The sequence below is a fragment of the Bufo gargarizans genome, chromosome 1 (assembly GCF_014858855.1).
Source record: "Bufo gargarizans isolate SCDJY-AF-19 chromosome 1, ASM1485885v1, whole genome shotgun sequence".
In the NCBI taxonomy this organism is placed as follows: domain Eukaryota; kingdom Metazoa; phylum Chordata; class Amphibia; order Anura; family Bufonidae; genus Bufo; species Bufo gargarizans.
In genome coordinates, this window is record NC_058080.1 from 327,797,550 (window position 1) to 327,810,138 (window position 12,589).

Consider the following 12,589-nt stretch of genomic DNA (forward strand, 5'->3'; position numbering starts at 1 on the left):
CAATTATAGGAAGCGTTTGATTGGGTGTAATAGCCAATAAATACTTTTCTATTGATTATTGAGAAGGGTATGAGTAATTTTGGACTGGACACTTTTTGCTCAAATGTAAATAAAAGCTGAGAAATGTTTTTTTTTCCACAATAATGCCCCTTGTACATAGTCTTATTATCTTTTGGGAGACACCTATGTCCTTTCCCGTCAAATAATTACTTGCTGGTTGAATAAAAGTAACTTTAAGTCAAAATTTGCCAGGGGTATGAATAATTATGGGCAGCACTATATATATATATAGTGGTAAGGTGCAGGGTACCGTAATGGATGGCAGATACGTGTCACCGAGGTTCCTGGCCTCGGTGAGGTAAGAGCCGGATTTTGTGTGTTAACAGAAAAAGCTGTTGTCTGTGAAGGTTCTCATTTATCCAGGTCATGGTATATATCTGTAAAGAATAAATCAAGGCAACTGGACGTACTGTAGATTTCTTGAAAACGTTTCACTCGTTCTTCCAACGAGCTTTCTCAATTCTGAGTGATTGTACAAAAATTCTGGGAATAAATATGTAACTGAGTCAGTAGGTGGTAAAGACTTCCCAGAAAGAGGTGTTAAGACAGCATTGTCTGCCACATAAAATATATGTGGCTGTGCGATCGGCCAGGAGAGGACTCATTCCAGTAAAGGAGTCAGGTGAAGCTCTCTGTTATTTTGTGTGTGAATTAACACCAAGTAACTGTTCTGTTTTTTTCTCTTTTGCTTCATTACCTGAACTCCATTTGGCTCTATACTGCATCCGCACCCTTGTCTTCCGGAGTAATTCCCTGAGAATATTAGAATTAACCTCGGGCTTAAGAATTCCAGAGGCAAAAGTACAGGACAGTGTACCAGATATCTACAGAGTATGGCAGTACAGCTTTTACTTAATAATTAAAGGAAATCTGTCACCACCTTTGCCCTCATGTCAGTGACTGACACCATTCTTTCTACTAGGCTTCATGCACACAGCCATTGTTTGGCCGTCTTGGGAATTGAATGGGTCCATGATCCGTCCACACCTTGTGTTCTATTTTTTTGTGGTGAGGAGGCACGGACAGAAACCCCACGGAAGCACTCTGTAGTGCTTGCGTGGGGTTCCGTCCCTCTGTTCCGCACTGCAGCTCCAGATTGTGGACCCATTCAAGTGAATTGGTCTGCATCCGTGATGCGGGGAGCACATGGCCGGTGGCCGCATGTTGCGGACCCGCTATTTGCTGGCTGCAATACGGCTGCGGCCGGGCAACGGCCATGTGCATGAGGCCTTACTGTGTATACAGTGAATGGTGTCAATGATTTGCAGGAGGGCGGGGGGTGGGCACAGCTATCCCAGCAGCTGGAAAGCAAATTTATTAACAATTAACCCATTAAGATTTTATTTCTTTAAATCAAAAGAGTAAAATTGTTTGAAAAACCCTGCCGGTTAAAGGTTTAAATGTATTAAGACTTACTTTTTCATCTTGTAAACCCCCTTTTTAACACAGCCAAAATTTCCTGAGCCCAATTCTACTTCATCTATCAGAAGAAGTTCTCTTTTTAAGAAGACCTTGCGTTCCTTCAGTTCTTCTGGGTCACTGTAGGGACTGTCATATACACTGGTATCCATGGGTAAAATCCTAGGTTTCATACCTGCTGTAAATAAAAAGTAAATTACAAGATTTTACAACACAGCTTGTTTGTTTCTTTTGACCTTTAGTGACAATGTGTCTCATTTCTTGTAAAAACAAAAAGACAAAAAAGATTACCAATAATCAATTGATCTTGTATTATTCATAAAATGTAGTCATGTAAAAAGTAGTCGATATGGCTTAAAGTTAATTGCTCATTTATAGAACCATATTTAATACATGTACTAGCATAACTTAGATAACACAATAACACAAATATAAGAACATCATTTGCAGATAATACTGAATTAAAAACAGTCACAAGTCAAATGGATATAAAAATTTTGGCAGCTGATAGTAACAAGTTAAATGGGACTCTCTCACCTGCAACTATTTGTATAGCTGCGCATAGCTTTACTTTACCTAATTAAAATTCTGTTTTCTTTTGATTATCTGAAGCACCATATGATACTTTTTTCTAATATGCAATTTAGGCATATGGAGCAACTAAGGCATCACTGTTAAGGTTGTTGCACTTCCCTTGCTGCTTTGATTGAGAGGGCCAGTGACAAAGCAGCAAGGTTGAGGCTGGTCGCAGAAAGGACCATAGATTGGGTGCAACAGGAGCAACAGTGGTGCTCTTGTCTTCTCTTATTTGGAAGACAGCAATGGTTTATGCTGAATGTTGGACTGCACACTGCGTGAACGTGTATGAAGACAGAACACCTTCTTGCACCAAATGCCTAATTTGCATATTAGGAAAAAGTATCATAAATAAAAAACGGAGCCTCGGATCAAGAAAAAAAGGGGTGCTTTAAAAGGAACACATCACCATGAATCTACAGGCAGCATATCATAGAGCAGAAGTAGCTGAGCATATTGCTATATAGTATGGTGATGTGTATGATGCAGTACGAGAGTCAGTGGTAACCTGCCAGTCCACACCCTTATTCCACTACAGGTATTTCCCCTGGCCCAAGGTAATCTCAGCTTAAGTCAGCTGGGATAATCACTGGGGGATAGAGCAGACCTCAGTGTGTCAGTTAGAGGGGAGAGAAGAAAGCCTGGAGAGGCTCCATGTGGTCCCAGCTGGAAGACCACAAGTCTGAGTAAAACCTAACTTTTGGGGGAGCTCAGCGGCGGCTAAGATTAAGAGGTGTTGCATGGTCAGAGGACTGCTGAACTGTATCCCTCCAAGGTTTGTTCATGGTCACCGTCAGGATGACGGGTGGACCAAAACCCCATGTATGGCAGAGTGACAGCTAGCAAGGTGTCTGACCGAATTCCTCAGTGTATATACAGCTTTAGGCCCCTTTCACACGAGTTTTCCGTGCGGGTGCAAAGCGTGACGTGAACGTATTGCACCCGCACTGAATCCCGACCCATTCATGTCTATGGGGCTGTGCACACGAGCGGTGATTTTCACGCATCACTTGTGCGTTGCGTGAAAATCGCAGCATGTTCTATATTCTGCGTTTTTCACGCAACGCAGACCCCATAGAAGTGAATGGGGCTGCGTGAAAATCGCAAGCAAGTGCGGATGCGGTGCGATTTCACGGTTGCTAGGAGACGATCGGGATGGGGACCCGATCATTATTATTTTCCCTTATAACATGGTTATAAGGGATAATAATAGCATTCGTAATGCAGAATGCATAGTACAATAGGGCTGGAGGGATTTAAAAAATAAAAAATATAATATAACTCACCTTAATCCACTTGATTTGGATGGTGGCCATTTTACACAAGGTTGAGAAGGTGCAGCTCCGTCGAGTACAGTCAGTGTTAGGCAAATTAAATTTCGCTTGCCGCATTTGGGGGCGTATTTTTTGCTGTCAGTTGGCTTTGGCTGCGGGGGTGATGTCCCCGTTACATTTTTTTAGGTTGTCGGCTGAAGTTAAGGCAGATTTGGAAGTTTGGGGATCGTTTTTTGCAGGAATTTAATGGTTGTTCTGTGTGGATGGAGGCGCCCATTTATAACGTCGATTTGAAGCTTTATACGGATGCTTCGGGTTCCTGTGGTTATGGTGTTTTTTTTTGTCAAGGACAGTGGAGCATGGGTCGTTGGCCGGAGGAGTGGCGTTTGGCGGGTTTTCTTAGTATTTTAGCTTTGTTGGAACTGTTTCCAAGTGTTTTAGCAACTGAACTGTGGGGGGATTGGTTATGAAATAAAAGTGTGCATTTTTATTGTGACAACTTGAGTGTAGTCCACACGATCAATGGGAAGTCGGTGAGTTCGCCGCCAGTGTTGTGCTTGCTTCAGCATTTTGTTTTGCAGGGTTTGCGGTTGAATGCATGTTTTGTGGTGGTACATGTGCCGGGTGTGGATAACTCAGTTGCTGATTCTCTTTCTCGTTTCCAGTGGGACCGTTATCGTGAATTGGTGCCGGGAGTGGACTTTCAGGGGCTTCCTAGTCCCAAGTGGCTCTGGAGAGTGGCCTTGGGGTCTCTTCAGATTTGATTAGGCGGTTCGTGAGTAACAGTATGTGGTCTGAGTATTCTTCTGTTTGGTCTCAGTGGGAACGATTGGTGGATCAGTTAGGGGTTGTGATTCTGTGAAGGATTTTCAGTTATTACTGGTTTATTTTGTCTGGTTGACATTCAGTTTGGGTGCATCTTTTTCAGTTACATCTAAAAGGGTGGCGGCGGTGGCATTTTGGTTAAGATTACGTGGTTTGGTTGATGTGTCCAAGAGTTTTTTGGTACGCCAGGCATTGAAAGGTTATCATCGCAGTGTGTTCAGAAAGGATTCTCGTCGCCCAGTTTCTTTCAGTGTTGTGGGAACAAGTGGGGTTGGTGTGCACATCAGAATATAAAATTTGTTAGCTTAGAACAGCGTTTTCATTGGCATTCTTTGGAGCCTTTAAGGTTTTGGAATTGGTTGCAAGTAGTAGAGTGCAAGGCGGGTGTTTGCTGCGGGAGGATGTACGTGTTTGAGGGGAAGCTTTGCGGTGTGATACGGAGGTCAAAAACGGACCCAGAGGGTAGACGCGTATGTATAGTATTGCGTCCGTTAGCAGGGCCTGTGCTGTGCTCGGTGCGTTGTTTTGAGGAATTTTTGATTCTTTATTCAGATGTCGCAGGTTCTTTGTTAATGCATCAGGATGGCATGACCTTGTCTCATTACCAGTTTGTGACGGTTTTCAGGAAATGTTTGGGGGTGGCGGGTTTTCCGTCAAACGAGTTTGCATCACACTCCTTTCGGAATGGTGCAGCGACAGAGGCTGCCAGGTGGGGCGCTGGAAGTCGGTCTGTTTCCGGTCGTATATTCGTCCCCACCTGTTGTGAATCTAGTGGTAGTCAAGTGAGATGAGGATTAACCAACATAAAATTAGTTTTCTTTGCTTTCAGTGACTTCTTCGTGTTTGGCATGGATTTTCGGATATTTCTATGTGTACGGGGGGGGGGGGGGGGGGCTTTGCGAGCTGATGTGCGTCGGAATGGATGTCAGTTGGGTTTCCACCAGGACGAGCTACAAGTTAGGTGGATTGGTTTGCGCGGGCTCTCATGGGGTAGAGTATTATTCTCTTGATCGGCTGCCTGATATATTGGTGCTGCACGTAGGCGATAATGATTTGGGGGTCCGCCGTTCTAGAGATATCATTCGTGATTGTCACGACCATGCTTATGGCCGTGACTCCTTGGGAGCCGCATACAGTTGCCCGCGGTTTGGGTTGTTGTGTCAACCGCAGCTGGAGGCATAATGTTGTTTGCCTCAAGTGCGGTTGCCACGGACAACAGGAGTGTGTGCGGTTGCCTTGGAGTTGTGTGCGTGTATGTATGCACTTTTGTATGTCTGTGTGCACTCTGTTTTATGTGTGGTGTGCACTGACATATTCTCTTCACTGTGGTTGCCCGTGGCAACGTTTGGTTGTATCGTGTACATGTGGTGGCAGTGTCCCAGCCTTCGGGCTGACTCCCAGGACATGGTTGCCACCCATGTCGTTGCCTGCAGCAACAGCCACAGTGTGTTCAGTGTGTTCTTGAGTTGGACACTTTCCCTTTAAGCTTGGGTTTCCCTTCCCTGGTGCTGGAAGGGTTAACTCCCTTCCCAGTGTGTGTGTGTGAGTCACTGGGTGTGTCTGACTGTTGGGTGTGGCTTCTTGGCCTATAAAGCCTCAGTGTTTAGCACATGTCTGAGGGTTGCTTCAGCCATGCTTAGCTGGAGCAGCCTCCTGTGTTTTCCACCTGCCAGTGGGGGCCACCCTTGTGGTCATAACATTTATCTCACATAAAGATTTATGTCACATTAAGTTTATGTCATGTTTATGTGTGATGTCTATGTGATGTTCAGTTGGGATTTTCCTTTGTTGTTTGGTGCAGCTTATGGATCTGGATTCCTGTGTGCACAGGTATCCAGTTAGCAAGGCTGTGGCAGGTAGGTGGAACTAGTTCAGTTCACCTGCCATATCTGTAAGACTGTTAGTGTTCCCTTTTCCCTGCAGCTTGGCCAGTGAGATCCTGTTCCTCCGTGTCCAGAAGGAACAGGCCGTCTTACTCTGACTCCTAGTCCAGGGACCGGTCGGAGGGTGAGTTAGGGATCCGAGGTTCCTGAGCATGGGTCCTCCTACCTTAAAGGTCGGCCCATGCAGCTAGGAGTTAGGGTCAGGTTAGGGACGCTTTAGGAGGTGACCTGCTCCCTAATCCTGTCGTCCTGGCCGAGCAGCCTAACATCTTCTGGCATCGCACGGCTGAGGATTTTCCCCATCCTCAGCCATGACAGAGATATAAAATTGGATTTATTGAGGTTGCTGATGGAGTTTCCGGATTTGTTGGTTGTTTGGTCTGATATAGTGGCTAGGTGGTCTTGGAGATTAGCGCAGTCGGTAGGTTGTATTAATAAGGCTCCAGTGAAATCAAATAAAGAGGTGGGGCGTTTCGTGCGCAGGCAAGGAGGTTTGGTAGTAGGACACAGGTAGTTGGAGGCGGCGTCGCTTCAATTCTTGCGTGCTGATGGGGTACATTTAAATGATGTAGGAATGGATTTGTGGGCCTTGGGGCTTCAGGAAGGTTTAGAGACAGCCCTCAAGGTGTGGCAGGACGCAAAAAGGTGAGGTTTCACCCATGTTCATTGGTGGCAGGAAATAGGGGGATCCTGGGAGGCAAAACAAGGGTTAATAGGTGCACGACATGTTGGAACGTGCATCTCATGAGGTTTGGTAAGCAGAAGTGTGGTGTGACTGAGTCACACCACACAAAAACAAAAGTTTTAGATTTTAGAAAAACTGACTTTTCTAAAAATTAGATTAGTGGTACACGAGTCCCTATCAGACTGGAACAGTTTCATTGGAGTCCAGGACAAATGGGACTACTTAAAAGTGGCACTATTGAAGGCAACAGAAAATTGCATTAGGCTTGTCAGTAAAAGCAAAAAAAGGAAGAGACCACTGTGGTACTCAGCAGAAGTGGCCAAAATAATTAAAAACAAAAAGATAGCATTTAGGAATTATAAAAAAAAACAAAATGAGGATGACAGACAAATTTATAAGATTAGGCAGAGAGAGGCCAAACAAGTTATAAGAGCTTCTAAAGCACAGGCAGAAGAGAAATTAGCTCAGTCAGGGAAAAAAGGCGATAAGGCATTCTTCAGATACATAAATTAAAAAAGGAAACTAAAACAAGGAATTACCAAATTAAAAACTAAAGAAGGAAGGTATATGGAAGAAGATAAAGAACTAGCTGACTGCCTCAATGAATACTTCTGTTCAGTTTTTACAAAGGAAAATGAAGAAGGACCTCAGTTAGGAAAGAAGACTAATGAATCTTTTGACGCATGTGTCTTTACAGAGGAAGAGGTTCTAAGTCAACTGTCTAAAATTAATACAAATAAGTCACAGGGGCCTGATGGGATACACCCAAAGCTATTAAAAGAGCTCAGCGGTGAACTAGCAAAACCATTAACAGATTTATTTAACCAATCACTGGCAACAGGAGTCGTCCCAGAAGATTGGAAATTAGCAAATGTTGTGCTCATTCACAAGAAAGGTAGTAAGGAGGAATCAGGCAATTATAGGCCAGTAAGCCTGACATCAATAGTGGGGAAATTAATGGAAACCATACTTAAGGAGAGGATTGTGGACCATCTAAAATCCCATGGATTGAAAGATGGAAAACAGCATGGGTTTACTTCAGGGAGATCATGTCAAACTAATCTTATTGATTTTTTTGATTGGGTGACTAAAATAATAGATGGAGGAGGTGCAGTAGACATCGCTTATCTAGACTTTAGTAAGGCTTTTGATACTGTCCCACATAGAAGGCTTATCAATAAAGTGCAGTCATTGGGCTTGGACTCCCATATTGTTGAATGGATTAGGCAGTGGCTGAGGGACAGGCAACAGAGGGTTGTAGTCAATGGAGTATATTCAGACTAAGGTCTTGTTACCAGTGGGGTACCTCAGGGATATGTTCTGGAACCCATATTGTTTAATATCTTTATCAGCGAAATTGCAGAAGGCCTCAATGGTAAGGTGTGTCTTTTTGCTGATGATACAAACAGGGTTGATGTTCCTGGAGGAATACACCAAATGGAAAAGGACTTAGGAAAACTAGAGGAATGGTCAAAAATCTGGCAACTAAAATTTAATGTTGATAAGTGCAAGATAATGCACCTGGGACGTAAAAACCCAAGAGCAGAATATAAAATCAGTGATACAGTCCTAACCTCAGTATCTGAGGAAAGGGATTTAGGGATCATTATTTCAGAAGACTTAAAGGTAGGCAGACAATGTCACAGAGCAGCAGGAAATGCTAGCAGAATGCTTGGGTGTATAGCAAGAGGAATTACCAGTAGAAAGAGGGAGGTGCTCATGCCGCTCTACAGAGCACTAGTTAGACCTCATTTGGAGTATTGTGTGCAGTACTGGAGACCATATCTCCAGAAGGATATTGATACTTTGGAGAGAGTTCAGAGAATAGCTACTAAACTGGTACATGGATTGCAGGATAAAACTTACCAGGAAAAATTAAAGGAACTTAACATGTATAGCTTGGAAGAAAGACGAGACATAGGGGATATGATAGAAACTTTTAAATACATAAAGGGAATCAACAAGGTAAAAGAGGAAAGAATATTTAAAAGAAGAAAAACTGCTACAAGAGGACATAGTTTTAAATTAGAGGGGCAAAGGTTTAAAAGTAATATCAGGAAGTATTACTTTACTGAGAGAGTAGTGGATGCATGGAATAGCCTTCCTGCAGAAGTAGCAGCTGCAAATACAGTGAAGGAGTTTAAGCATGCATGGGATAGGCATAAGGCCATCCTTCATATAAGATAGGGCCAGGGGCTATCCATAGTATTTAGTATATTGGGCAGACTAGATGGGCCAAATGGTTCTTATCTGCCGACACATTCTATGTTTCTATGTTTCTAAGAAGGATCGGGGCTCCTGTTTAGGCTAAAAGGCCCACAGGGGTATATATATATATTTATATATTGGATGATTCGGTGCCCTTGGGTCGGTAAGTGCGGCCAAGGGGAAGGTTGCAATACAAGTGGAGGTGGTGATTGAGGTATGCAGTTTGCTTGGGTTGCCTTCTAGGATCCTTCAAAATATTGGAGGCTATAATGATGGGTAGGTTAGCTTATGTCGAATTGTAATGTTATTGCACTTTATTATGTGTGTTAAAGCCTTATCATTAAAGGGTTTTATACTGTTGTAATTTATATTATTAATAAATCGGCTGCCACGCCCTTACACCAAGAAGTCTCTGAGTATTATTGGGTTGGGTGATAAAGGGGTCATTGGTAGCCGAGAGAATCTTACATCCTAATAAGTCACTGTGCATTCTTCCTAAAAAGATGTATTACAAAATCACTTAACATGACTGCTGCTACACATAAAAAAATAGAAAAAGGTGAAATGATAGTTACACCTTAATAAAACTGACTCGATTAGGGCGCATTTATCATTCATTTTAAGACACAATAGTGACATAAAAAGGTTGCAAATTATGGAGCTATAATTGTGCGCTGGCTTGGCTATTTCCATTAGCCCCATAGAAATTAACTGCGCTGCTCAGCTATATTCAATTATCCCATAGAAATGAATGGAGGACGGCCACACATGCAGGTTTCACTTTGCGGGCTCTTTTCTAGAAATAGTTGCAGATCCCACCTCTAGGACTATCAGACATTGTGTACGAGATGGGCCAATTTGTTTAATTCAGCTTTGTCTGCATGCATTAGGTTTAGGTTCCCTCATGTTCTTACCAAGGAAAGGCTCAGGGCTGTATCCGTCAAAATTAGCTGATGGTTGTCTCTGGATAAAAAAAGATTAGATAAAAAAACTGTCAATATTTTCACTTGGTTCAAAACTGCCTGTTATTGCTGTGGAATATTTTGTTAAAAAGTGATCAAAAGAAATGTAAACACCAGGCCTGAAAAAATGGAAAATCCTTTTTAGAGCATTACACCTAAACCTACCACTGTATGTGCCAATATAAAATATCAGGGTATGTGGCGCACGTGATAAAAATGTTAAACAATATGCCTATGTCTGAATTACGCCCTAGGGCTCGTTCACACAAACGTGTGCTGCCCGTTGCCCTATTGCCAACCGCATTTGCACTACGGAGTGCTTCCTGGGGTTCCGTTCCGTGCCTCCGGACTGCAAAAAGATGGAACATGCTCTAGCTTTTTGCGGAATGGAGGGATCGCGGACCCATTCAAGTGAATGGGTCCACTATGCCCATGCGGCTGGGTTATGGTCGGTGCCCGTGCATTGCGGACCACAATTTGTGGTCCACAGCAAGGGCACGGGCTTCACACTGTCATTTGAACGAGTCCTTATTCTGCAATTCTCTGGGACTACGTTAACAACGTTTTTATAGTTTTGTATCATTTTCCACGTCTGTTTTAGGTGTAGAAAATGGTCTAAAATTAAGCCAGCAATGAAGCTGGCTTACCTTTAGAAACAAATTTTAAAAAAATCACACATTTCTAGTGAATATACGGTAATTAACTGAAAACAATAATGTTACATGGACTCCCTGTATACTTTTGTGACCAATGGCAGATGCTCATTCACACGTATTTTCTTTCTGTGTCCGTTCCGTGTTTTTTGCGTACTGTATGTGGAACCATTCATTTCAATGAGTCCGCAAAAAAAAAACTGAAGTTACTCAGTGTGCATTCTTCTCCTGTATGTTCCATTCCGCCAAAAAATAGAACATGTACTATTATTGACCGCATCACAGACAAGGATAGTACCGTTCTATTAGGGGCCAGTTGTTCTGTTCCGCAAAATATGGAATGCACATGGACGTCATCCATATTTTTTGCGGACAGCAAAAAACATACAGTCGTGCGCATGAGCCCTAATACAGGAGTCTCAAACATGCAATCCCTGAGTTACTTTTTGCGGCCTGTGAGAAGTATTAATTAGTACAGGATAGAAAGCCCATGGAACAGTGAGTATGGTACTTCTAGCACTGTGCTGGCATCACCTACCACTCTCTGGTCCTCTTCAACTGGCGCTGGTGCAGCACTATGCCCTGACAGCATACAGCTTTAGGATGCAGTGTGCGTAGGTGGGCACCATGACCTGACATGGTCTAACATCAGGACTCATTGACGCACTGGGGCCAGGACACAGTGCTGTGCTAAAGAGCCAGAGTGGTGGCTGTGTCCAGAGGAGGAGGAGAGGTGAGTATTTTTTTCTGTCTTCTCTAAAGACTGCATTTAGGGAACGGAGGGGTTGGGTGGTGGTTATAGGTGAGGCAGCAAGTCTGATTTGCGGTCTGTATGAATTTGCGGTCTGATGTTTCATCTGTATGAATTTAGGGTATAATTTTGGATGTAATCTGGGGTCTGTATAAATTTGGAGTCTAATCAGGGGTCTGTATGAATTTGTGGGCAAATTGTGTAATCTGTGGTATTGTCTGGGGTCTGTATAAATTTGGGGTCTGATCTGGGACCATGTTTTTATTGAACACACCATGTAAACATTCACAGTGCAGGTGGAAAAAGTATGTGAACCCCTAGACTAATGACATATGCAAGAGCTAATTGGAGTGAGGTTTCAGCCAACTGGAGTCCAATCAATGAGATGAGATTGGAGGTGTGAGTTACAGCTGCCCTGCCCTATAAAAAAAAAACACACAGTTCTGGGTTTGCTTTTCACAAGAAGCATTGCCTGATGTGAATGATGCCTTGCACAAAAGAGCTCTCAGAAGACCTACGATTAAGAATTGTTGAATTGCATAAAGCTGGAAAGGGTTATTAAAATATCTCCAAAAGCCTTGCTGTTCATCAGTCCACGGTAAGAAAAATTGTTAATAAATGGAGAAAGTTCAGCACTGCTGCTATAAAGATCCATCCTGTAAAGATGACTGCAAGAGCACAGCGCAGACTGCTCAATGAGGTGAAGAAGAATCCTAGAGTGTCAGCTAAAGACTTACAAAAGTCTCTGGCATATGCTAACATCCCTGTTAGCGAATCTACGATACGTAAAACACTAAACAAGAATGGATTTCTTGAGAGGATTGTCATGGAACCATGAACCAGACGTACAACAAGAGATGAGTGGAAATAAGAAGGCTTTATTGAAAATAAAGCTGTAAGGCAAAAGTCCAAACGGATGGCTAAACCGAAGCAGGGTCTTGCGAAACCAGGGATCAGGAACCAGAAGGGTAGTCAGACGAAGCCAGGATCAGGAATCAGCAGGGTAGTCAGACGAAGCCAGGATCAGGAATCAGCAGGGTAGTCAGACGAAGCCAGGATCAGGAACCAGAAGCAACAGCAGTCTTAGAAGCATGTGAGCACAGGAGGACCAAGCAAGGAACTGAAGCCACAGACCTCCTATATATATGAGCTAGGCATCCAGCTCCTCCCAGTGGGAAGGAGGAGCCGCAGGGTGGGAGGCTACAAGAAACCCAGAAACCAAGATGGCCGCCAGCACATGTCAAACGAAGGAGAACAGCAAGGAGGTAAGACCATGACAGTACCTCCCCCTCA

General features: G+C 43.4%; 1 protein-coding gene across 4 annotated transcripts in view; it reads right to left on the reverse strand.

Annotated features, from left to right (window-relative positions):
• The window catches only part of LOC122946439 (tyrosine-protein kinase ZAP-70), a 735,844-nt gene that overhangs the window by 445,749 nt on the left and 277,506 nt on the right, over window positions 1–12,589 (reverse strand). For 3 of the 4 annotated variants that reach the window (XM_044306080.1, XM_044306087.1, XM_044306095.1), the window contains 2 exons: window positions 9,845–9,893; window positions 1,477–1,657 (listed from right to left, as the gene is read on the reverse strand). In XM_044306080.1, the coding sequence (XP_044162015.1) occupies window positions 1,477–1,657; window positions 9,845–9,893 (230 nt within the window). The remainder of the gene's footprint in view (window positions 1–1,476; window positions 1,658–9,844; window positions 9,894–12,589) is intronic. The other variant, XM_044306106.1, reaches the window with a different exon arrangement.